The 25,807-nt window shown below is 31.6% G+C and overlaps 2 protein-coding genes across 3 annotated transcripts; one reads left to right on the plus strand and one right to left on the minus strand.

The window, feature by feature from the left end:
* The first annotated feature begins 349 nt into the window (after window positions 1–349).
* LOC130444545 (pre-mRNA-splicing factor 18) lies at window positions 350–25,018 on the plus strand. Its single transcript, XM_056779740.1, has 6 exons — window positions 350–511; window positions 570–687; window positions 743–906; window positions 994–1,209; window positions 21,183–21,395; window positions 21,450–25,018. The coding sequence occupies exons 1-6, from the start codon at window positions 449–451 to the stop codon at window positions 21,711–21,713; spliced, it is 1,038 nt and encodes a 345-aa protein (XP_056635718.1). The 5' UTR covers window positions 350–448; the 3' UTR covers window positions 21,714–25,018.
* On the minus strand, window positions 2,198–9,925 carry LOC130444546 (uncharacterized). Of its 2 annotated transcripts, none has more exons than XM_056779741.1 (3): window positions 9,679–9,925; window positions 4,127–4,252; window positions 2,198–2,486 (listed from the first exon to the last, which is right to left on the minus strand). In XM_056779741.1, exons 1-3 carry the CDS (start codon window positions 9,833–9,835, stop codon window positions 2,428–2,430), a joined length of 342 nt encoding a protein of 113 aa, XP_056635719.1. In that variant the 5' UTR covers window positions 9,836–9,925; the 3' UTR covers window positions 2,198–2,427. The 2 variants fall into 2 exon arrangements, with proteins under 2 accessions (XP_056635719.1, XP_056635720.1); XM_056779742.1 differs by lacking the exon at window positions 9,679–9,925 and adding an exon at window positions 7,876–8,141.
* Window positions 25,019–25,807: the final 789 nt, after the last annotated feature.

Below are 25,807 nucleotides of genomic sequence, written 5' to 3' on the forward strand. Positions count from 1 at the left end.
TTATCAGGGAAATAAGATAAAAAAAATAACTACAAACATGACAAAAACTATGAGTATGAAAATTCATGGCCATCATCAATACAGACCAAATGCTTTAACAAAATTGTTAAATTGTAATTTAAATATTATATTTTACAATAAGTTGAACGTCAGGAATATTATCATATTATATTTTCCTAAAATAGTAAATACTGAATAAAAAAACTGTATATTGATTAATACTTTCATAATGTTGCAAATTTCGACGACAATTTAGATATGTATTATCTTTTGCGGAATTCAGATCTATTTTACTAACAACCATGAAAGCGATCTGTTTGAACCTGTAGTTTATAAGACCGGGACCCATAAGCTTAGTCATATTTATATTTGACATTTGACATGTCATAACATAAGTATTAAATATTTTGGATTGTTTTAAATAAAAAAAATAATTAAATTTCAAGAAATGGATATCTTGAAAGCTGAAATAGCCCGCAAACGAAAATTATTAGAAGAAAAAGAACTTTTGGTAATGTTTGAAAATTAATTTTTATAGGTTATATCCACTTAAATTTTTTTCACTTTAGGGAAATGATAAAAAATATTTCAAAAGAGGAGAACTTATTGCAAAAGAACAAGAAGAATATCGTAAAAAGTACTATATCCAAAACGAAGCGGATGAAAGCTCCTCTACAGTGGTGGAAGGTGAAACATCAAATAAATTTATCTGGAAAAACCATCTTTAAAAAATATTTTGTAGGTCAAAATATTGAATCAGATGTTCAACACAGCATTCTACCTAGATCTGAAGTAATAATAAGGTTAAGAGATAGAAGTGAACCAATTTTACTTTTTGGTGAATCCGAGTTGGATGCATTTAAAAGGCTAAGAAAATGTGAGTTACTCGAACCTGAAGTAAACAAAGTAAGTACAAAATAAATTACATATATGATTAACAAACAAATCTAATAAGCCCTAATTTGAAGTTTACACTGCATTGTTTGCTTTAAGGGTTTTCGTAATGATTTTCAAGAGGCAATGGAACAAGTTGATCAGGCATATCTTAATGAATTGTTTAAAGAAACAGAGGGTACCAAAAGTGTTGAAAAAGTGGATAAATCTCAAAAACAACTTACTGTTGATTATGAAGAAATCAGAGAGATGGCCAAAAGTATGGGACGAGGAAATAGAGAGCATGATATGACTGTGATTGTACATTTTATACAGGTAAGATTTATAATATAAATATCTTAAATAAAACACTTAATGTTGGAATTTCACTGTATCGATTAAAAATAATGAATTTTGAAATGAATACTTAGAAAATAAGAGATACTTTTATATTCCACTTTTATCTGAGATAATTTGTATGTACCCAAGTATCAAATGTAAATAAATATTAATCTTATACTATTAGTAATGAACTTTACACTATACTTTTGGTAATACACTTTGTAAAATTGGACAACTAAGCCAAGCGACCAGAATTATTGATATTTTGAGATCCATGTCAGAGGACGTTGATGTTAAAAAAAAGATTCTAATCAAATATACTAATATAGAATTCTCAGCAAATTCACTTATTATTTAAAATAAAACACTTATTATACTTGTCAATACTTGAATAAATAAAAATGGACCCAAGAGATCTAAACAATTTAGCATTATTTTTCTTTATTCAAGCAAAAAAGTACATCATGACTATTGCTACATAAATATTCAATGAAAAACATAACTCCAATTGATACTGTGAGCATGATTTACCTTTTTCAAATTTTTTGTTTAATATATATGATACTTTGATGTGATTTTAATCCATTTTCCACACACAATTGTAGTGTGTGGACTGTTTCATTGATTAGTATTTCACCCTTTCCCTTCAATAATAAAGTGCACTTGATTTCTTGCTCTATTGCATATTGTTAGCGTACATTCATATATTTTTGAAATCTTATATCACAATCACAATATAACTCATAAACGTCCAACTGATTTATATCAACAAGACAATATATGAGGGGACATATAACTATCTATGATTGGTTAAAACTCTCTATATGACTTGTGCTAGGTTGATGGATATTAATGCTGATGTTTGCAAAACCCTGAAAGAACCATAAAATATCCAAATATAACTAACTCACTATCAAATGTGACTAATTTTTATGTTTATGAGTAATTTTAATGTTAGGTAATTACAATGAAACAAATACACTTTGTTTTTGATTATTTATTTGAGCTAATACAAATAATGTATTTATTATACAACTAAGTAATATTATATTTCATGAGATAAAAATTTAGTTTTCTTATCTTTATTTAAAAATAATTTTCTATTTGTATGAAGATGTTGAAATACTCGAAATTATTTCCAAATAATGATGCAATTATATATAACATATTTTTCTTCTGCTTGTGCTACACTATTTATTTAGTCAATCAAGTTTAGGCAGCATACCTTGGTGGCATTTCTTTGTTCCCATATGCTCTTGATATATCTGGATCTGCAAAAAATCATATGAAATCAGAAGCATTCGAATAAAAAATTTGATTACTAGCAATTCCTATGTTAGGGACATAGTGCATTGATGAGTTAAAATGGAACAGTTGATTTATTCATTAAATTTTCAAACTAGGTAGTACCTGTTTTTTCTTTTGCCAGAATATGTTTTCTTGGATAGTTATTGAATGTAGTAATAACCACCTCTTGAAGGTCAAACATCACAATTTACAAAACAATAATACGTTCTGTAGTAACATATGGTTGCGACACATAAGATCTTATGACAGAGATATCACATTTATTATTGGCGCAGTCAATAGGATTTAATCTCTTTGATCAGAAAAGTTTCTTTGTAGCGTTTCTTTCAGATCTTGTCAGCTCGTGATTATTTGAATATTTATTACTAGCTTAGTGTTAATGTAACGGTTTAATTCATTTGGAATCTCATCAAATTGGGGAATGCAATTTAAATATTCTGATTTGAATTAAGCCATAGTAATTTGATTTTTGAGAGATTAACACTTTTATAAATATGAGAATCAGTTGAAGAATCTCACTATGTTGACTGGACAATCATACGAGGCGACTGCTTTTTCATATTACTATCTACGTTTGGTTGAAACTCTATAATAATAATAATATTAATAAGATCCTACAAAAGATTTTTGGCTCTGTTCGTTTCCAGATTACACTTATTGCACTGCATTGACTCAACTGACTCTAGAACCAGTGCAAGCAGTACAGTGAACTGGGTGAACTAGTTATCTTGCACTGCTACTAAGAACAGCAAGACTAGCGCTAGTTCTGCTACAAAAAACGCTTTAGTGTACACTTCCTCAACTAGTTCTGCCAGTGCGGAACAAACCTAAGTATATCAAGAACTTGAGTCGAATATATAAATAGGATAAAAAACTGAGTAATGCATTCCAATAAACGGGAAACTTGTTGGAATAAATCGCATTTAATGATATAAATTGGTTTGAACACTTTTCCTTAGAATATGATGGTCATTTCTTTGTAAATTTGACTGAAATTTTTTAATATTAAAGTTCTGTTATATAAATGTGAATTGATATATGAGATTTCATTGCACCATTTAAAATATTAACACAACTAAATATGTTTTAATGATTTCTAAAGTTCAAAAGTGAAACATTTCTATTAAAAAGCAAGCACAAGAGGTTAAACCCTATTACACTTCGGTGCCTGCCGTGTGGAGATGTCTATGGATATTGATCTTGAACTTCTGTAGGTTGTAGTATTCGGGAAAGACGTGCCTTGGTAGCTGACCCACAGGTTTGCACTTGTCCAAAAGAAAAAGTCCCAATAAATTGACGTTCTGGGCGTCTGCAAGCGAATTTGGTGTTCTTGAGCCACGGCTGCCTGTCGACTCTGTCTTGCAAAAACTTTTCTAGGTGGGATTAAGCTGCACAGCTCGGAGTATTAGTAGCAGTAAAACAGTCAGGTCAGTGACCTTTCTTCCATGCTCTAAGCTGTCCAAAAATAAACGAATCCGGGCTTTGTAGAGGATTAGAAGCTGTTGAGGAGTATATAGCTTTTTGTTTTTAAAGAGGCCTTTAAGTTTTTTATATAATAACAGATGTTTGATTTTGGTTTAGTTGGAAGTTGTTTCTAGATTACCTGTGTATTGGGTGGGTGGCGGAGCTGTTGGTTGACATTCTCTTGATAAAACATAAGGCACATTGTCCACTACAGTTGATGTTACAGTTGAAAGTGTTACTACTGGTACCAATTGTAACAATCTACCTACAAATATTATGAAATTCTTAAAAATGGCAAGGTAAATGAATCATTATTGATTTTTTAAATTAAATTTTCATATATGTTTTGTATATCAAGATCAAATTTTTGTCGTATCTTGTCGTATCAGTGAACGTCGTCTCTAGAGTAATTTGTTCTACTCCTTACAGTCTTATCATACTAGCGGTTGCGAGGCGGAGCAACGTTCTCTCGGGTTTGTAGAGCACAACATACTCATTAACAAAATAGATAAAAGGTGGTAAATACCAGGATTTAGAAAATTGCTATTCAGAAAAAAATCCTTATAAATTGTATCTTCAGCGTTGTCGTTCTCGTCATAAACATTTGTGAAAAATTAATTGGCTCCTATGAATTATTTTGGGGTGGCTCTGGACTTGTAAAATATCCTGGATATTTTGGAGCATAGCTGTTAGACATATGCACATATGCTTGTATTTTTTCAAAACTCCCATGATCTCCATTTTGGCATCGATATTATAATCTGGATGAATTGATTTTAAATCTTCAGCCAACGACAACGCAAAATTGTATTCGGGTTCATTTTCACCACTTTTTTTGTCTTTATCCTCTCGTCCTTTCTTTGCATTAACTTTGTTACCATTTTATCCTCTTCACATGCTTTTTTTTAATTACGACCACTAAATTCTCTGCTTTTTTGGTCCCACATTAAGTGACGGTTTTGAACTTCACTTATTAATAACCCTGTATCAATATCCAAATCTCCCAATGATGCCATGATGATGTGAGTGAGCAGCGAGGCGTACGGGTTGGTGTTTGTACGCAGCGTTCACAACGAATTCACTGCGCGTGCGCGGCGTGATCGTTGCGTGCTCACTCCGCTTTGAAGATGCTCGCAATCTGCTAGTATGATAAGGCCCTTACTTTTATTTTGTGCTACAAAGCTTACTTTGGTTAATTCCATATTCAAGATATTTAAATAATCTTCGGAATTTTTTGCAATTAGAACAAAAATTTGAACATACACATTGGATAATTCAAATAAATCTTATAAAACACAGTGGATTATGGAAAATAAGATTCTATAATTAAAAGTAATAAATTTGTAGTGAATCATTTTTTTATACTATTCAAGTAATCTGAAATCTATGCAGCAATAAACATGAGATAATACAATGAGGTAATAGTCAAGATATTTTTAAAATTTGGAATACGAGGGTTGTTTATTTTTTGTAAGTTCTTTGTTTCTTGAAATAAATTTTGTAGTGGCAAGAAACGGGTCTACGCTTTAAAAGATTGTGCCACTCCTTCGCTACAATTGTCGTTAGTGTTGAGAGAGATAACCTTTATTGTCATTAGAAAATTTTAAGTTTTATTAGGATGGCTCCAATTCCTCATTATCGTTGAGTTATGGTAAAATTACGATTGTTACTACGATTAATGTTACCTACAATTTTGAGTGGCGAAATATGATCGTTTTCTACAAACTAAAATGTGCAGTACTACTGACAGTTCAACAAATACCGTACGTTTTATTGTGCTGTGAAACGTCTATGTTCAAAGATGCAAAAATGTAACTATAATTTCCAGAAATTTCACTGCCTAGTCTGTTATAAATTATGACCACCGAGCTAGGATACTCATAAATATTAAATAGGAGCTCCAAACTGAAGCGTTTGGCGTTAGCCCTAATTTCTCTCTTGCGTTATAACAATGAGGGAAACGCTTCTTATAGATTATTGCTACTGGAGATGAAACAAATATTACTTCTGGCTATATTGTTTTATGAAACACTGAATGAAATATTCTTACACGTTTATAAAAGTACTCCTCTTCAGTAAAACCTCACATCTGGCTAATGGACCTGCTTCCAAGACATTTTCTTCCCACTCACTCACTCAACATAAAAATATGAGGACAGTACCATCGGCGCCATTTTAAATGAAAAAAATAGCAGATAAGAGGAGATAAAGGACGGAATACAAGCTGAAAATGGAGAATTCCTAGTAACACAACAGATTTATAAGAGGCAAGAGCTTGAAGACCAAATCCAGTTAAAAATCTACAAAGCAGCCATTGAACCTATTCTCATATAAGTCGCAGAAACCATGTGTCTCGTGAAGAAAGAAGGGAATCTTAGTATATTCGAAAGGAAAATGCGCTAAGAAGAATATTATGGCTAAGAAAATAGATAAGAATGAATATAGACGGATATCAAATACAGGGCTAATAGGATAGGACTCGAATTAGTCAAATTCATCAATTCCTAGATATTGAAATGGTATGGACACGTCGAGAGACCGCAGCCGGATTCTATAATAAACAATTGGAGACTAATAGAATGTAGACCAAGAACGACCAAGAATAAGTGTGAGTGAGAGTGAGAGAGCACACAAAAATTCAATATTAAAAACCTTATACACTAGATCAAAAATAAGAAAAATTTAAAGATAGATAAAAAGAGATATGCGGAATGATTTGCCGCAATAAAAAAAATTGAAGTGCTCCAGGTTTGCCCAATTTTCCTGGGGATGTATCTTAGAGTATAAGTATTATTATCTTTGAATTTTTGCCAGAAGGTTCCAATGTTAGAAGTAGTACTTGAATTCCAAACCTAAAGTTTTAAAACCCGTAATATTTGGACTCAGTGTTCAGTAACTACTCAAATTATTATCGAGCTGACATTGAATATTTGTTTTGAAAAGCGATACACCTACCTAAATGAAAGAGGAGTTAGACACTGTTTATGGAGAATCTGCACAATTATTTACGACTGTTAAATTTTGGTCAGCTGGACTCAAACGACGGGAGGCCATAAATTGTGACAACCAGCGATTTCATCGAAAAAATTCATCGAATGAATGTTAGAGAGATGTCCTATATATTGACTGAAGAATTGTACGCGTTGTGCCCGCGTGTTTAAGCAAAATGAGTCGGATTTTTTGCGTCCATTTCAAATGGTAGATAAAACCACTACACTCCTTAACCAAAAAAACACTCAAAACAGTAATGCTCCAAAAAACGAAAAGTTAATTACATCTACCGGAAAACTAATGCCCATTGTTTTTTGAGAAAGTTATTGGATTTCGCCTTCCAGGATAACGCAACTTCCCACACTTTGGTAATCGCTTTTGCTAAAATTCACGAACTGCACTTAAAATTGGTTGACTACCCACCGTATTCACTATATCCAGCCCCTCAGCGACAGTTACAAAAGAGAGATTTTCATCAGACCAGGACTTGAGAAGAAAGACGACAATTATTATTTGGAAGGATTAAAAATATTAGTTTATCGCCGTACTGTGGGTATAAACCTAAATGGAGAACATATTAAAAAACTTTTCAGACAACACTCGTAACTAAAGTCTCTACTCCAATTGTTTGGGAATATTTTATGTATTACTCTAAACCGTTCACATTTATCTTTGACCTTCTTTTCTTTGATATCTAATTTCGAAATGTTTGAGCAAATTATCTTTTATTAAGGAGATTCTGCTCAAAGTTTATTAATGTCAACTTTTAGATTTTCCTGTTTTTTTTATGTCTCCTACGTTTATTTATTATTATTTAGAATAAAGGGCATATATTTTGTTTCAGTTCAATAAACATCGAATAATAATTTTTTTCATACTACGTAAATATTTTCTCACCTTTTGCAACAATAAATTTTCTGAAATTCGTATACGTAAATCTGGAATAACATACTAAAAAAATTTGTGATACTGTAATAATTCCCATGAAAGCTAATGTAGATATGATTATTAAATTTTCACTCTTTTCATATGTACTCATCACGAAGTGAATACAATCACTTTTTCCAAACGAATACAAAAACACTATGAATTATTTCTCGAATTAACACCGGATTTAATACTTGTTATCCTTATCTAAAATACTGGATTAGCAGAGGAACGTATTAAAACCTGAAGTAATGTTGTTCGTAAATTTATCTATAAAGAAAAAACATTGAATCACAATATCCGCGATATATCCAATAAAGTAATTAAATTTGTGAATCAGCTTATATTAATAGTTGAAACATAATACATTTCATTTTAGAATAGAAAATAAATAGTACATTTTCGGGGTAAAATATTTTTTTGAAAACATCAAAATGTATGAAAAAATTTCAAATGTACGGTTTGAAATTGTATAAAAAATCTAATTGTTATTGATATATCTCTTAGTAAAATGTTTAAATGTATTAAGTCAAGATTGTCCAACGTACCTCATAGGTGAGGTAAGTTGAGCAAGAGTATGGGACAAACGGAGTAATCATCAAGTCTAGACAAATCATGAGTTCAATGTTAATTGGACGTGTAATAAAATTTGTGTTTGTTAATCACTTTTTTATTTATAATGTCTTAGAGATGAAACAATAAAACTAAAAGTTTGAATAATAAAAATAGAATCAAAAAAATATCAACATATCTTAAGCTTAACTAGGATTATTAAACTTTCTGTTCAATATCAGCGTTGAATATTTATATAATTATCAATATAACTCATATTGAACGAGATCGGAAACTTTAATGTTGTTGTCACATTTTGTATGACATATTTGGAATATGGGACTCCAGAGACTGCGATTTAGTGTTGTAGCCCTATCTACTCCCTTGGGTGGTCTAGCACTGTCTTAGACTAAAGTAATACGATACCCAAGAGTAGCATCCTTTATAAGGTTAATGACTAATTAAATTAAATTAAATTCGCTATCTATATTTCTGGTCATAGTACAAACAGAAATTTTGTTCATGAAATGAATCATCTATCCAAACTAAAATATCATACAATAAGTATTCCATTATGTATAACTTGATAACGCATTCTATATCAAAACTATTATTCTGCTTCGTTATTGACGCCTGCCGAAGCAATTAACCAAACTATCTCGAACGGATCAGTACCTTCGCCCTTGCAGAATCAATACAAAAAAAATTTCGATTGTTTTTTATTAAAATCAAGAATAATAACGATCCGAGAATATTTCAATTAACAGCATAATACAGCAGAATATTTGATAGTCATTTTATGCTATTACGATTTACGATACTGTTCGTTCGTAAGAATATGAATAAAATTTAGATATCTTAGTAATATTAATATTAAACATATGATATATTAATTGTCATATGTAAAATGCTTAATATCAAGCCTCAAAAGTTAGCATTTGTTTAAAAAATATTCATTTGCACGTGGAAATTAATTATTGTGGGCTTTTTTAAGCAGAATAGAGTATTAGAAAGAAAATATACATTCATTTTAAGTAAGTTTGAGAAAGATTAGAGGTGATTGCGTGCCTCAAAAATAAAACAGAATTATGTCACTCACAAAGAAAATTATACAAAAAGAGCTGTTAAATACATTGATCGATTAACAATTAACTGTAGATTTTGGAATAACTAACTTGTTAATACGCGAAATACGTGTTTGGTTTACATGCAAAAACTCACCTTTTTTAATAATAAGCTTTTTAATGGAATTATATGAATATTTCAAGTAGAAGATGTAAAAAATCTGTGAAACAATCATGAATCCAATCAAAACTAACGACACTATAAGTAGAGTATCGACCTCGCTATCATATGTTGTGGGCCATCGGTGCACCATGTTTTTTGTTGCTAAATAATTAAAAATTAACAGAAATATATGTTCGTTTTCTTGATAACCGTTTACTAATGGAAGACTCCATTATTTTATCTGCCTATCTCCATTATGTATATGTATACGTTATCTGCTTTAATAATATTGACAGTGCTTCAATCCGCAATAAACCTACATAATTTTCACTTATAAAAGGATTTGTCGAATTGTTCATTGTTTTAGAGCCTGTTATCTTATCAACGATTTATTGCTTTATGGTGACGTCGAATTTCGCGTCAATCGTATAGTTTGTTCTTAAATGTGACAAAATAATAAAAATTCGTGACCCTTGCAAAACCAATGCAGGATGAACCGTCTAAATAATATTGAAATATTATCGAAAATATGTCTATGTCGGATCTGTAGCTATATCAAGTCGTATTTCGGGCCCTTTCTAATCTCAACAGATTTCTACGTTCATCTGCATTCCCCATTTTCCGTATACTTCCTTTAGTGTGTGTGCCATGTATTCTAAGTAATCTTTGTTGTTTGCTCATATTACCTGCAAATTGGAGGGTGTATAAACAATTGTCACCGTCATTTTGAATCCTGTTTCCTTTGCATTTCTTTTTCCAAGTTGTTAGAGCTTTTGAATAGTGTTGGTGAGATGCAGGATCTTTGTCTCAACCCTTTGATGAGTGCGAAGGATTCCGATACTTTGTTTCCGATTTTTACTGCAGGCTTCATATCTGATTTGGCTTTTGTGAGAGAATGGTAATTGCTAATGCTCTCAAGAGCTCCTCATAATTTTAATATTAATATATTATCGTGACTATTCGTAAATTTATAAACATCAATGTATTCTATTGTCTTTATCCCTCTGTTTTCTTCACTATAAACTGCTTTTAGGAGAACAGGATCTTCCAGCTCTAAACAGTCTAAACCCACTCTGTTCTTCTTCTTCGTAATTAATGTAATCCTTATTATTCTTGTACATACCCTGCTTATTGTACTTATTCCGATATTCCACGATACTTGTTACATCATAGTTTGTTTCCTTTTTTAAGTATAGATGTGATGTAAGCTGTTTTCCAGTTTTCGGGTATATTTTCGCTATTTATTTATTTTGTAAAAATATATGCTAATGATTGTTAGTGTTAGTCTTTTAATTGATCTTAATTTAATTAAGGAATTTCCATGTTTCACTCCACTTTCGCCCTCGAATGTATGTCTTTATTTCTGGGCATTTTCGTTCCAAAGCCTCTCTTCTTCTTTCTATAATCTTCAGCCATCTCTTAATAATTGTTTCTTTTTGTCTAATAGTTTTTCCCTTTCAGCATTCCATCAATATTTACTACTTTGTGAATTTTCTTTAAACCTAGAGTTTCTTTCGCAGCTGTTTTGATACTTTATACTATATTATTATGAATTAAATATTTGGGTACTATTATAAAATTGTTGCTTTTGAAAAATAAATTAGTAAAATTGTACCATTTGTTTTTCATACAAAGATTGCACTTTTGAAATTCAAAAACAAAGTGGTTAGACCTAATGATTCATTTTCTCGTACATGGTACCAAAAAAAAGAAGATTAATGCTTCTAAATGTTCTTGATTTTAGGTCTCATTTGTTTTAATATCATTTTTTTTAATAATTTTTGAAAGATTGATGAAAAATTGACTAATTTAACTAATTTTAATACTTTCAAAAGGGAAACTATACAACGCGTTTAGGATGACGTTTTTTTTTCAATTTCTTTAGTTCTTTATAACAATGTATGTCTATTTGCATGTTTTTTTTAATTCTGATAACAGAAAATATACCGATGGATTTGGCCAATATAGTGCATGAGGAAGTAATTCAAACTTTAATTCATTAATTTTAGCCATTGCTCTAACGGATCCGTGAGCTGGTGCATTGTCTTGATGAAACAACACTTTCTTCTTAGTCAAATGTGGCCGTTTTTGCTTTATTTCTTCGCTCAAACGTTGGAATAAGTTCGCCTAATTCTCGCTAATAATAGTTTTTCCTTTTTAAAGATAGTCAATAAAAATTAGGCCACGCGCATCTCAAAAAACTGACGCCATGCCCTTGCTTGTAGATGGAACGGTCTTTGCGTTTTATTTCTATAAATAATTGTGATGGAAACATATTCACGACGCCGTTTTGTTCCACACAGCTTTCTCAAGTCAAAATTTTCAGTTAATATGCATTTTTTGAAATGCTTATTATGTCTGCTAGCTCCCGCACTTTCAGTCGACGATTATCCAGTACCGGTTTGTGGATTTTCTTCAACATTTCTGGAATCGTCACCTCATTTGGTCGACCACTGCGATGTTGGTCTTCGCAGGTCGTACGGCCTTATCTAAACTATGCTACTCAATATCTTACTGTTGATAACGAAGAAGCAGTCTGACCTAGTATAGAATCAAGTTCAGCTTTTATAATGGTTGGGCTAAGGCTAAAGTATTATATCATACAACGATGACCAATTTTTGGCATGTTTACAAATTCACTGAAAACTTTCATTATTCATGGCTGCCAAACAAATACTAAACAACGTGGCGTCTTCAACTTCGAACATATACTGTATAGATTGTGTACTTTCTAATACTGTGGTATTTTTCAAGCAACTACCGCCATCTCTATGCCAGTCCAGGTACTTCTGGGACCATCCTCGTATAGTATTGAATGCGTTTATTTTTGTTGATTTTGTTATTCTTCAGCCTGTGACGGATTCATTCATTGTGGCATTGAATTAATGTTAAAGTACAAAAATATTTTGAAATTGGTAAATATTATGTAAAACTACTTAGCAATGCTTGAACAATAATTACATCATTCATTCGATAAGATTCAACGTAATTTGTTTTTTTGTGTAACACTTAATGATTGAAATTAGAGTTAAACATCCTAATACATATAGAAGTCATAGTTAGACATATCTAAAAAAAGCTGGCGATCCAAAATATCTGGGGTCAATTTTTCTTCAGATTACCACGATATAAGTTGAATATACATTCTTTTAGTTTGAATTTACCGATTCTCTAATAAACCAATCTTGTAACTTCCACAAATGTCTACATCTTGTCTAATTCTTAGAATGTGCTTTGGTTATGCTTGTCGACGATTGTAGCCACAAACGAAAGCTACTAATGGAGCGACATAACATTAGATAATCATTGATGGTTTTACGAGAAATAAAACATTGCCGTGGTGAAGGTTGATCTATTGTCTACAGGAACGAAACGTATACCCTTTATTCTCATACTCACCAAAAATCTTATTCTGATAAAAATCACGAAAGGCTACGAAAACCAATATAAAAAAGGAAGCGGTTAATCATACTTCACTTATTTCTAATCATAAAGCAACTCGATTATTTTCATTACAACATGAATTTTATTTACAGCGAAAATTGGGTTGATTCCAAACTCATACAAAATTTACCCCTACATGTTCTTTTTATTGGTAACACACCGTGCAATATGAAACATTTCTCACATCTCGAAAAAACATAATAAAATTTTCAGAGATCAAAGTAGATTTTCATAATATAAATATAAATAATTTTAGGTTTAAGACTTATTAATTTGACAAAGCAACATGGTCACAATAAGTCGAAATTTCTACTATATCTCCCCCATCTTAATGCCATTGTACTTGTATGAGCGTTTCAGAAACGATATGTTGTAAAAAAACAAATTTATATTATAAGACATTGAAAATTTGTACAAAGAACGTTTATTTTTATAACAATACCTTCATTACACCAACTTCCAAATATATGCTCCTCCAACCCCATCTACTTTCACTGATGAATTATATGCTCATACTCACAGATTCCCTTAGCTCAATCCAAACACTTCAAAAAATTCACACTACAAATTCCTTAGCAATCAAAATCAAGCAGCAACTACAATATATAGAAGACAACAACAAAAAAGTAGCATTTTGTTGGATTTCCTCAAATACTGGAATAAAAGGAAACGAAGAGGCAGACCTGGCCGCTAAGGAAGCTGTAAATAGTGTGGAGTGCGTGAACTTTTTAACTACTGCCGATATTAAATCAATCCTAAAGCGTAAAGTGCTCGATGAATTGGAAAGCAACGTCCACACATAAACTTAATGGAGTAAAAGACTCTGTTAAACCATGGTCAATACTATCGAAAAATCGCAGAAAAAAAGTTCTTCTAACGCGTCTTCGTCTAGGCCATACGCGACATACCCATAGCTACTTATTTGATGCGAAACCTGAACCAAAATGTAGCAAATTGACTATAAAACACATAATCGCAGAATGGCAGAATGTCTATCGTTTAACTCAGAAAGATCATCATCAAATCTACCACTCGGAACAATACGTGAAATTTTAGGACCTAAATACAATATTATTTATCTTAAAAAGTTCTCGATGTGGACAACAACGAAAAGTCATGCGTAGTTTGAAAAAGTTTTCTCATATTTGTGGAGAATTAATAGCGGAATCACAAGTCAGACTATTTTCTGAAAATGTGAATAAATCTTATTTCATGTATTTTGGTGTTTTAATAGAAGATCAAGACAAACAATGGGCTTCCCGTGTGTATTGTAACAGCTGTAGCATGTCTCCTTGGTTCAGAGGTTGAAAAGGAAGAAAATAATTATTCTTATTGCAATTCCATTGGTATAAGAGCCACTGAATGCTTTATTTGTATGACAAACATCGAACGTTATTTCAACAAAGAAAAGCGTAAGATTTAATATCAAAATCGGCAATCTGGCTTAAGACCTTTTACTCACAATATAGACTTACCAGTACCGATGGTGACTTTGAATTGGCAAGAAATAATAACCGTTCTTCAGGAAGCTTCGAGGAACAGTGTACTGACCCCACATTAAAGCCTGGTTCCAGTTCTGGCGAGCCAAATTTAATTGTTCAAAAATACTTAAATGATTAACTACGTGATTTGGTGTTGTCAAAACAATATTCAGTACTTCCTAGTTCTCGTCTTAAGAAGTAGAACTTCTTGCCAAAGAAATGAAAATTACAACTATTAGATAGAGAAACCCCGCCTTGGCTACATTTTATGTTATTGGAAATTCGTTATGCGTCTGTACAGATATTGATGGTTTAAGGTTGGAACTATATATCAAGCATTCTCCTTTATCTTATTTTTGGCTCATAATCTTTATTTATCTGTCTCATTAATACAATACTTGTGAAAGAAAATCAGTCATTAAAGATTGTATTTGATTTCGTGATAAACCGTTATGAAGTTGCCGTTAATAATTTCAGTTACGTTAAAAGTTTACAGCTAATTCCTCATTGGAATCGTGTTATATAGAAAGATTACCGTATCTTATGGCAAGATCAAGACTTTTTTTAATTAGAGTTGCATTTGAAATGGGAGCATCTTTTTTACCATTATCGCTATGTTCATAATGAGTCTTCAAGGTGAGGTCTATAATTTCATTTATGCTCAATAATTCCTCTATATCATCAAATTATACATCATCATCGAATCCCTCTCCACCAACCTTGTGTTGACATTGTCTTGTCATTAAAAATAATGTTATTATGAATGACACGACAAATCTCTGAACCAAACTTGTTTGCGCAAAAAAATGCATTACGTCAATACTATATGCATAATTCGGGGAGTCCCAAGCTCATATCATAAGGTCCCAAACAAAAGACTTAGTCTCGTACATGGAAAAGCAAAATCTGCCGAGTCTCAGAGACTGTTTCTGATAATTTGAACGCTTCGTTCTATTTACATCAATTACCTAGTCTTGGGTCTCTTTTCTTCTATACCAAAGTCACAAAATAATGAATACAGTTGAAAATTTTCAAGTTTTAATTATAAATATCTATATCACGTAAAACAAATAAATATTTTGTATTTTATAATTGACGTAGACTGTTTAATCCGTATACGACTATAGATTAAATGTTGTTTAATGATTGACAATATTACCGCGTAATCTTGGAACGCCTGTACCTGCAAAAACAAATATTTAAATCAACTTTCTATGCTATTTTTAATTATATGTTTTTAAGATACCCTAAATAAAAACTCGAAATCTACGTCCAATTTAAAAACAGTGGAACAATTTAAATTTTCAGTGACTATTTAACACCACTCGAAAAAATAAGTTGGAATTTCTGGAACCGTTAGTGATATTCATACTGAATACACTGTTTTCACCAACACTACACCAAACGCGTGTTTCGATAACCAAGTTATCGTCTTCAGAGACTGAAGGCAAGGCAGTTTACCTTCAGTCTGACGCGCGTTTCGATAACCAAGTTATCGTCTTCAGAAACTGAGGGTAAGGAAGTTACCTTCAGTCTTTGAAGACGATAACTTGATTATCGAAACGCGCGTCAGATAGTGTAATCGTGACTGCTGGTGTAGTGGTGGTTATTCACTACTCTAAAAAGGCATTTTACGTATCACAAATATTTCATCGCCACATTGTACATAGGTATGTTTTTTTATAAAAGTGTTGTATAAATGTAGATCTGATTGAAAATTAATTCTGAATATGTTAGTGACCAAGTCATTAATCATAATGTCGGGTCACTATAAAGCCATATGAATATTAATATAAAGCTGTTGGGCAATTTGGCAATTAGATATCGTCTCATATATTTAATTTCATAGAAATCTATTTTCAATTTTTAACCAACCACATTGGCTAATAATTCAAAAGGTATCGAATAATGTACTGAGAATTAAATATAAAGTTTGAATTTAATTGACTGAAAATGGAAGATTTCACACTAATTTGCAGAGCAAACGAGTGTGAAATCAAATTTAAAATTTTCAATGAAAGAAAACTGTATGGAACATGTATCGAAAAAATATTTTGTTTTGAATTTTTTCATTATTGTCATCCCTTCTTAATCACTACACCGATCCATGCGAAACGAAAAGTCTTCTAATATCAAAATGCCTGGTGCGTTCTCTTCCACAGTTTTAATTGCAACAACGGAAAATATTTCAGGTGGTTGATATAACACTGGGATTCTAAACTTAGCTAGAAACCTTTTAACATAAAGTGGAATGTGCCGGAACATTGTTTTGGTAGAGGAACCATACCTTGTCCTAACGTGCGGATTTTAAATCAATTTCCACAGTTTTTGCTATCGTATGAATACTTAACTGACTACCAAATCGAATCTATTTTAGACGATCAAGGGAGACCCGAACAAAAAGCATCAAGAACGGCTTCTCGGCCATAAAAACAACTATAATGCGGGCGGAGAATACGGCTATACTGATTTATCTACTAAAGCGATAAATATTTCCTCGTAACAGAAGGTTTCACGGTGCATGCGCACATCTTCTTTAATATCATCAGTCTCGTCATTTGATAGTCTAACCTCGTATACCAGATGATTGTGAAATTTTAACTTTGTCTCAACAAGCTTCCAAGCATTTTTAAACCCTTTTTATCGTTCGTTGAAATACAGCTGCGTTCTTTGTTTAAAAAATCGGAATAATAGTGACAGTTACTACTGGTGATTCACCTTAAATTTCCAGTTCTCACAGGTCAGGGTTTACCTTTAAATTGTGATTATTGAAGATTATCATTAATCAAATAATCAAGATCGTATAGAATTATTATGTTTTATAATAATTGAATCAAAATAAAAGATCTGAGTAAAGCTTTGGAATACATGAGTTAATAAGTTAATAAAACTAATAGAAATGACCGAAAACTTATGTACTAGAGTAAGAGTTCGGTTACATACAAAAATTAATAATAAAGTGATGAGAAAAGAGATCGCACTATCACCAACATTTATCTTGGCCCTCGATTATGCGTCAAAAAATATCAATAAAAAGATGACAAAAAAATAGAGTGAGTCACGTTTTAACGTACGCGAACGATATACTTACAGTAGCAAAAAAACGTAATGAAATAAATGATGGCAGAGTTAATGAAAATGGGTCTTAAGCACAATACTGAGAAGAATTATTTGAAATTTAGCAATAGGAGAGAATAAATAAGATAAAATTGAAAATTGTTCGAAATAGTGAAAAAATTAAAATAACTACGTATGATAATACTGAACGATGGACATAAAACCGATGAATTAAGAGAGAAGATACAAGCATCGAACAGAGCACTTCGTCACTTCGTGCAAATAGAGAAATGTTGATTAGTAGAGAAATAAAAATGAAAAAAGACCCGTTACGGCGTATGTTGCAGAAACAATGAGTGTAACAAAGAAAGTCGTCGAAAAGATACTGAGACCACACAAAAAAAATGACGTCTACCAAAGAAAAATAAATAAAGAAATAGTTCTGGATGTAGAGAAGGTGGTAGAGATGATACAAAAAGCAAGAGTAAGATATATGGGAAATCTAGGGAGTGCTGGACCAGAAGTTGGGATGAGAATAATGGTAGCGTGAACGAAAGGTGAAACAGGAAGAGAAATCCCGAGGTGGTTGTATGTCTGGAAATGGATTGGAATAAATGAAGTTAAAAAACTGGAAACAAATGAAAAGGGTTCCGCAAAGCATGAAAAAGCGACCAAATTCCATATAAGAACGTTGTGTCATTGTATGTAAGAAATAGTATAAATCTTACTTAAATCTACTTCATTTGGGTGGATAGGTCTTAATTCTTTTCTGCCCCATCGAACTCGTACTTCCAGAAAATAATATCCTACAAATATATATTTAATTTGAAATAATTATTTATATAAAGAATATGCGAAAATTTTTTGGTAGACTATAAGGTATCTATCTATATACTATTCAGAATCCTTCAAAAAATCTACAACCACATTTTTATGGTAAGAACTAAAAAATGATCTAATATAATATTAAGTTACCTTCATTAACCATTCTATAAAGTTTTCTCTTTGCCATGATCGCAGCTAAAATTTGAACAAAAATACCAAAGCAAGCTATAGAAAAAATTGTAACCAAGATAACTCCAACGTCAACCATTTTGTAAATGTTCAAATCTCTTCTATGGTATTAGAACATATAAAATCTTTATATCGTTTGACAAATTGTGTTGATATACACAGTTGATAATAAAATTGTAAATATTAATCCTTTTATCAATTATCTCTTTTTTCATAAAATTATATTACACGGGTGTTACGAGGGCTACATAAAAAATGTACAGTTCCGATTAATGTTGACAGTATTCTGTTAGTCATTGATACTATGCAGATATTCATTGAAATTTGATTTGAATATATACTCAACACTCCTTCCCTTTGCGTATTATAGTCTTTTCCGATAAAGCGGAGTTTTTCCGAATACTATTTCTACTCCTATGCTTGTTTACCTTGCTTATTATGATTCATTTGAGCATTTCCATGATTTATATTCCTTTCTTATATCCTAGATCTGCATCCACATATAGCTACGAGCATTTTGACGAAAAAGTAACTTTTGAGAGGTTGACATCATGATTATACTTGTATTGTTAGTATTATTAAAAATTTCTTTATTTTTTGTTATAATTCCCTATATACATTACATCTAAAAGATTAAGTATGTTGGCCGTTGTTCTGGCGATCCATAGATGTCGTGTGAACGTCTGGAAGCACTGTTGTGGTTCCTTGCATCGGGGTATTTTATGTAGTTACTATAACTCTGTCCCTAGTATATAGTTGTGACTCCCAGAATCTTTCGGCTGAAATATCCCTGAAAAGCAGCTGAAAAACAGGGTTTCAAAAACCGATCGGGGTTTTAGATTTCGAGAAGGCAACGTGGCTGATGTTGAATAATTCGTATGGATATGTGGAAGTTTTGATTTACGATGATTTCGGTATTAATAAAATTTGGAATTTTACAACCAAACTGTGATTAGTCGTATTGTTAGTTTTCGTTTTACATAAATATGACATTTCTATTAGTTTTCATGATCATATAAAGAAAACTGTTTTCGTTGTTAAATAAATATGGAGAACAGATTTTTTGTCTCATTTGCCATATTCACCTTATCTGACTACTACCATGTAGCACTTTTTGATCCCAAAATGAAATAAAATGGCTTCACACTCATGAAGAGATGACTTTGGAAAATTGGATTTTGGATAAGTTTTTACAATCGAACAATAGGTGGCGTTTGACGTTCATTATTGCGAAGCCAGTGGCAATTGAAAAATTGACTAAGTTGTTGATAGTAGAGATCTTCCAATATCAATTGCAGATTACAAAAACTTATATAAAAACCCTTGCGGACAATTTTGTTTGATCTAACATAGGCGTAGATACCACATTTTATAAATTTATTATTTTTATAAATACTTTTGAAAATATGTATATTTTATGCAAGAAAGTATTCGTTAAAAGGCAATCGAATCATTATAAAATAGACGGCATTATACGCCGTCGTTTAGTCAGATGCACTTAATTGGAGTCCTACTTGGAACTAAGAAAAAAATCATTATTATACCTCGTTAAGATGCTACAACTGAATATTAAATTATAAAACGTAAATAGACGAATGAAATGTACCTACCTGTAAGGGCGTTTGGTTTAAACAGGGTTCCAGACGTGAACTGAGCCTTTTTTGTACCCCATGCATCCGTTTTTTTTTTCTGAAAAACGAAATTTCAAAGGAAAATAAATTCTTTACAAATAAAACAAAAGAGAAAAAAGATTTTAATTCCAAAGTATCTCTATAAATAATCATGGTAATCAGAATCGTCATCATTGGATAGAATTATGATGAGTTGTAAAATAGGTGATTCCGCATACTCATCTTGTTCTTTTATAATATGTTTAACAGAGTTTTTCAAAAGCTCTTTGCTGTCTGTTGCTAGAACATTGCTTGCAGTGATGAATATCGACAAGTTCGACCAAAATCATTTGTCATTTCGAAAAATATGGATGCTGTGCGCTACATGATTGAAGATTGGCATGTGGCTTACTGACTGATAAAAGCGTATTTTAGGATGTCATAGACTGAAATACAATCGATTTTGCATGAACATTTAGGTGTGAGGAAGTTATGTGCTAGATGGATATCGCACAAAGCACGTCAGATAACTGAATATTTGAAGATGAAAAGCATAGAATTAATGCCTTACTAATCGCATTCACCCAATTTATCTCCTGATGTTTTTTTCCTATTTCCCATTGTCACACGGACAGCTATTTTCATCAGTTCAAGAAGTTATTGAAGACTTTCGATACCACGTTTCAAGGTAACAGCTTCAGATTGGAAAAAATGTTTCCAGAAATGGTTTCAGCACATGCAAAAATATACTTTAAGGGCGAATATTTCTAAAAGCATTAAAACAATTCGTTTCGAACTTTCTGTTTCAGTTTTTGTAAAAACTTAGGAGGCAACCCTCGTTTTATGATATTCAATTTTCACTTTGTTACATCCTTTTTTTTTAAATTTTCAGTTGATGTTGAAGAAATGGGCGGAACAACTGCAAAATAGATCCAAGGAAGAAAAGGGAGGTACAAAAGGTAAACTCAAAGGAGCCACCTATGCACAGACACAAGAATATCTTAAACCTCTCTTGAGGAAATTGAAAAATTTCACCTTACCAGAAGATATATCTGACAGTCTAACAGAAATTGTTGTTCATTTACTGGAACGAAATTATTTGAAGGTAATACTTCTTCTGATCATTATTTGAATAGTGTTTATAGATATTTTATTTTAGGCAAGCGTAGCATTTTTGCAAATGGCCATAGGTAACGCCCCTTGGCCAATAGGTGTTACCATGGTGGGTATCCACGCACGTACTGGAAGAGAAAAAATTTTCTCAAAAAACGTCGCACATGTGATGAACGATGAAACCCAAAGAAAATACATCCAGGGTTTGAAGCGGCTAATGACTAAATGTCAAGAAATCTATCCAACTGATCCTTCTAGATGTGTTGAATATCAAGCTTTTGGTAAACCTGAAGATGTCACTCATGAATAAAATGTGTTACGAACATTTCCCATTATATACGTTCACAAACACAGAATAAACGATACAGAAAATCTACACACTAAGGCACTTTATATGAAAAGCCTCAATTGTATCCGAAACAGGTTCTACGATTTTTGTATATTTTGTTTGTTCTTCTGTATTTTTTTTTCTTCTTGAAATCCCAAAGAAATGCCGAATATGTTTCATGTAATGGTCTCCATACTTAATTACTATATTCCAAAGTAATATTTGCAAGATCTCCTCCATATTTAGAATACTCCATTTACAAAGCGGTAATTAAATAAACCAGTTTCATTCAAATAATCTTTAATTATTTATATCTCTACAGAAATCTCACAACAAGGTCTACTGACAGTTGATAAGTAGTTTAGTAAATAACGTTTTAAAAATCGAACAAACTGACAGGGAAAAGGCTCCTGAAAAATGTTCATGAAAAATCAAAAAAAATTTTGATTTAGTTATAAAATGAAGAACAGTTCATTTTATGCAAATTTGTACTAATGCTTAATTTTCCGCAACATCATTACTTTTTGACAAACGGGAGCACAAAAATAAAAAAAAATAATCATGATTTTAAGTCTATTTTTTCAGTTTGAAATAACACATGAATTAGGTCGAACCGTCAAGTTTTACAAGTTATTTTGCATAAAAAATAACCTAAAATCAAGACAAATTATCATGAAAAATATATGAAATAATACAGGAAGTAAAAGGTTGAGGAAAACCATAATTTCGATACTAATAATGCAATTTCATGAAATTCTACACACTGTAGATCGCGCTGCCACGTCCTATCACCCTTGCGAAATAGTCTGTGGTTATAAAAAAGAAGGCCCGGGCAAGGACAAACTCTCAACAATTATAGGGGTTAGGAATATGATTTTTTGCCGAGAAATAAAGTGTTTGGACTACATTCATTGGTTGAGCACTTAAGCGCTATAACATGAGAATGGGGCTGAAAAAAGAATCCAAAGCTCTTTGATAACTTTGTGGGTGATATTTAGAGCTGGTTAGATACAAAATAAACAAGCGGTATTGAAATCGTAGGCCATATTTCCCTTTTAGAGCTAGCAAAATTGTCAAACTACATTGTGTCATTCTTGTATAACAATTTTCTTGTAACGCCTCCTGAACACCTGCTGGACTCTTCTTCCAGGAACAGATGAGATGACTCGGACAAGTCAAAGAGTTTTAAACCACAGAATATTTCTGAAAAAATATACTTTCACACTGCCCATGTATGTAGCTTGACAATTCTTTTGAAAAATTAGAGTAAGTTAGGGGTAGTCTATTTTTTCGTGAGACGTCGGAACATATGAGTTATATACATGGCTGGAAAGTTCGTCATGTCATTTTTGTGTTCAACAAGCTCAATAATGGAGACAAACAAGGGTCAAAAGTGAACAATCACTAAAAAAAATTACCATAGAAAAAAGACGTGTTATCAAAAAAGAGACAGTGTATACTTTCCAATAATGTGCAACAGTAAAGCATATAGAGATTTATACATATTTAATTAATTATGTGCGGACTTTTTCGAAAACAGCCAAAAAATGGAATTTTAAAAGTTGAAGTTGAAAGAAAAACACCCGTAAAACCTTTCTGGGTTAATTCAATACCCGTTAAGGACCTATTATCCAAAAATATACAAATGTATGAAAATTCTTAATGAAATAATGTGAAAATTCCAAAAATTTGGAAAACATATGAAAAAACTTTTTTATTTCTTTAAAATAAACTTTTTTCCATCAATTTTGACTTCAATTTATTGAATAATTTGCCCTACCAGCAACGTGTAAATCCACGGAAGCTACTCTGCTGAAGTCGGGACAGGAGCTAGAAATACAGGGCACGTTCGCGACTCATTATCTCGAAAACTATCGTATTTTTAACAAAAATTATAACTAGACTATTCTTGTAGAGCATGAACTGATCTTCATTACTTACCTGAATGAAAATTTTCTAAATGCTATCTTTTTTGAGATATTGACGAAAATCTTCGGAATTTTGCAGCCATTTTTCCCAAAATGTTTCAGAATTTCAAAGTGCTAATCACACCAATGCAGTACTACCACAACTAAAGACCTATCTAGATGAAGTTATGTTAAAATAAGATCCACATTTGAGTAAAAAGCAAATAAGGAAGTTGAGAAAATATTTATATCCTACTTTGTTTAGATTGTAATTATATCTGGAGTTTAGATAGAAAACGATGCTCAAAATGTATGCGTATTGACTTTAATAAAAAATATAGGGGAATTCATTTGAAACAATGAAGGTTATCATATTTCCAGAAAATGTATATTCCGACATAATAAATTTCTTTACTTTCTTACTTCTTAGAGCCTTTTTTATGTTTTTGTTGCTAAATTTCTATTTCGGTCTCTCATAATATTTCGATAGCAATATAATATCGCCCAAAATGCAAACAAAAAATTATGAAAATCGTGCAAACTGTTTTCTTTACATATAAAACAGTACCTATTCATCGACATATATATAAAAATATTGATTTTTCAACAAAGTGATATGAATCCAATAATACTATAATTCGTACTAAATCACTACACCAACACTCACAATTACACCGTGTATATAACCAAGTAATTGTCTTCAGACTTTTTTCCAAACGCAAAATGAAAAACTAGAAAAATTTACTCAATCTAAAACCAAATTCGGTAAAGAGTAGTATATATGAAATTAACTGTAGTGATTGATACGGAAGGTATATTCCGTTGTTGCCCGGTTTAAAGATCACATAGCTCATTTAAAATATGGACGGACCGAAAAATTAGACAAATATTAATAATGTAAAATTGTTATAAAATATATCCAATAATAAATTGTTGGATGTATTTGAAAGCATCGAAATTGCTAAATGTAAGTGTAGCTTAAATAGGGATGAAGGGCCAATTCCTTACAGCTCACTCTATAGTTTAGTAATAAAAAAAAAAATTTTCGCCAAGGAGGTATTTCCGCTAGAATTAAATTTCGAGGGAGAAGGTTTTTTGGTGGGAGCATTAAGTATAAAACAGGGAAGTCAAGTCATTAGGTTTTAGTTTAACTTCAGTCTCTGAAGATGATAATTTGGTTTTCGAAACGCGCGTCAGACAGTGTAATTGTAAGTGGTTTTGTAAACAGTAAACATCAACGGTTCCAGAAATTCCAAATTACTATACTTTGTAGATAAACATCGTTTTAAGCATAAACGCTATGTATTAAATAAAATTTCAGTTTTGTTACAAAGTGATTAATTATAACTGTATATTTGTAAATAAAGGTGAGAAAAATGATTATTCTGTTATTTATCATGCTAGCCCAAACTTTGCCTTCGATATAATACCGAGTGTCTCGTCCAATGGGAAGTTTGTCCTCCGATTTTAGTCCAGGCTACCAATGTTTCCACGTCCGATTTACATGAACCTGCATCGATTTTAATGAAATTCTGACGGCATGAAGGGAATACCTCCAAAAGCAAAATCTACCTTACCACGATGTGTGCTTCTGCCCTAAAGGGTAAAAACTTTTAAGTTGCAAACAACAGGAAATTTATAGAGGACCAAATTTCAGCAAAAAATGTTCTTGGAATTTTTTTGGAAAAATCAATAGTTTTTTAGTTATACGCGAATGAAAACTTGAATTTTTATCAAAAAACCACGTTTTCAATCGATTGTATCGATTTCTCTATGATTAACTCAAGTACTTTTGATTTTATCAGAAAAAGTGTGGGAAACATAAACGAAGCTAAAAACTGAAACAAAAATTGAAGGTTGAAAATTTTTATCGAATGAAAATTAAAAAAAAATGGTCAACTTTTTGAGGTAATTGCATCTTCTTCAAAGTCCTTTTAAAAAGCTTTAAAATGAGAGTTGATAGCATAAAAACTAAGAAAGTTATGGCTGAAATAAAATCGATTTGTATTTTTTTGTACAAAAAAAACTCAATTTCACCCTTAATTGCAATAAAAATATAATCCGGTGATGATTTAATTCATTTACGTACTAATAAATATTTTTGGAAATTTGAATAATTCATAATACATAATTTCGAAAAAATTATGCTTAAAGTCGAAATTTTTAAAA

The sequence above is a fragment of the Diorhabda sublineata genome, chromosome 5, assembly GCF_026230105.1.
Source record: "Diorhabda sublineata isolate icDioSubl1.1 chromosome 5, icDioSubl1.1, whole genome shotgun sequence".
Classification (NCBI taxonomy): domain Eukaryota; kingdom Metazoa; phylum Arthropoda; class Insecta; order Coleoptera; family Chrysomelidae; genus Diorhabda; species Diorhabda sublineata.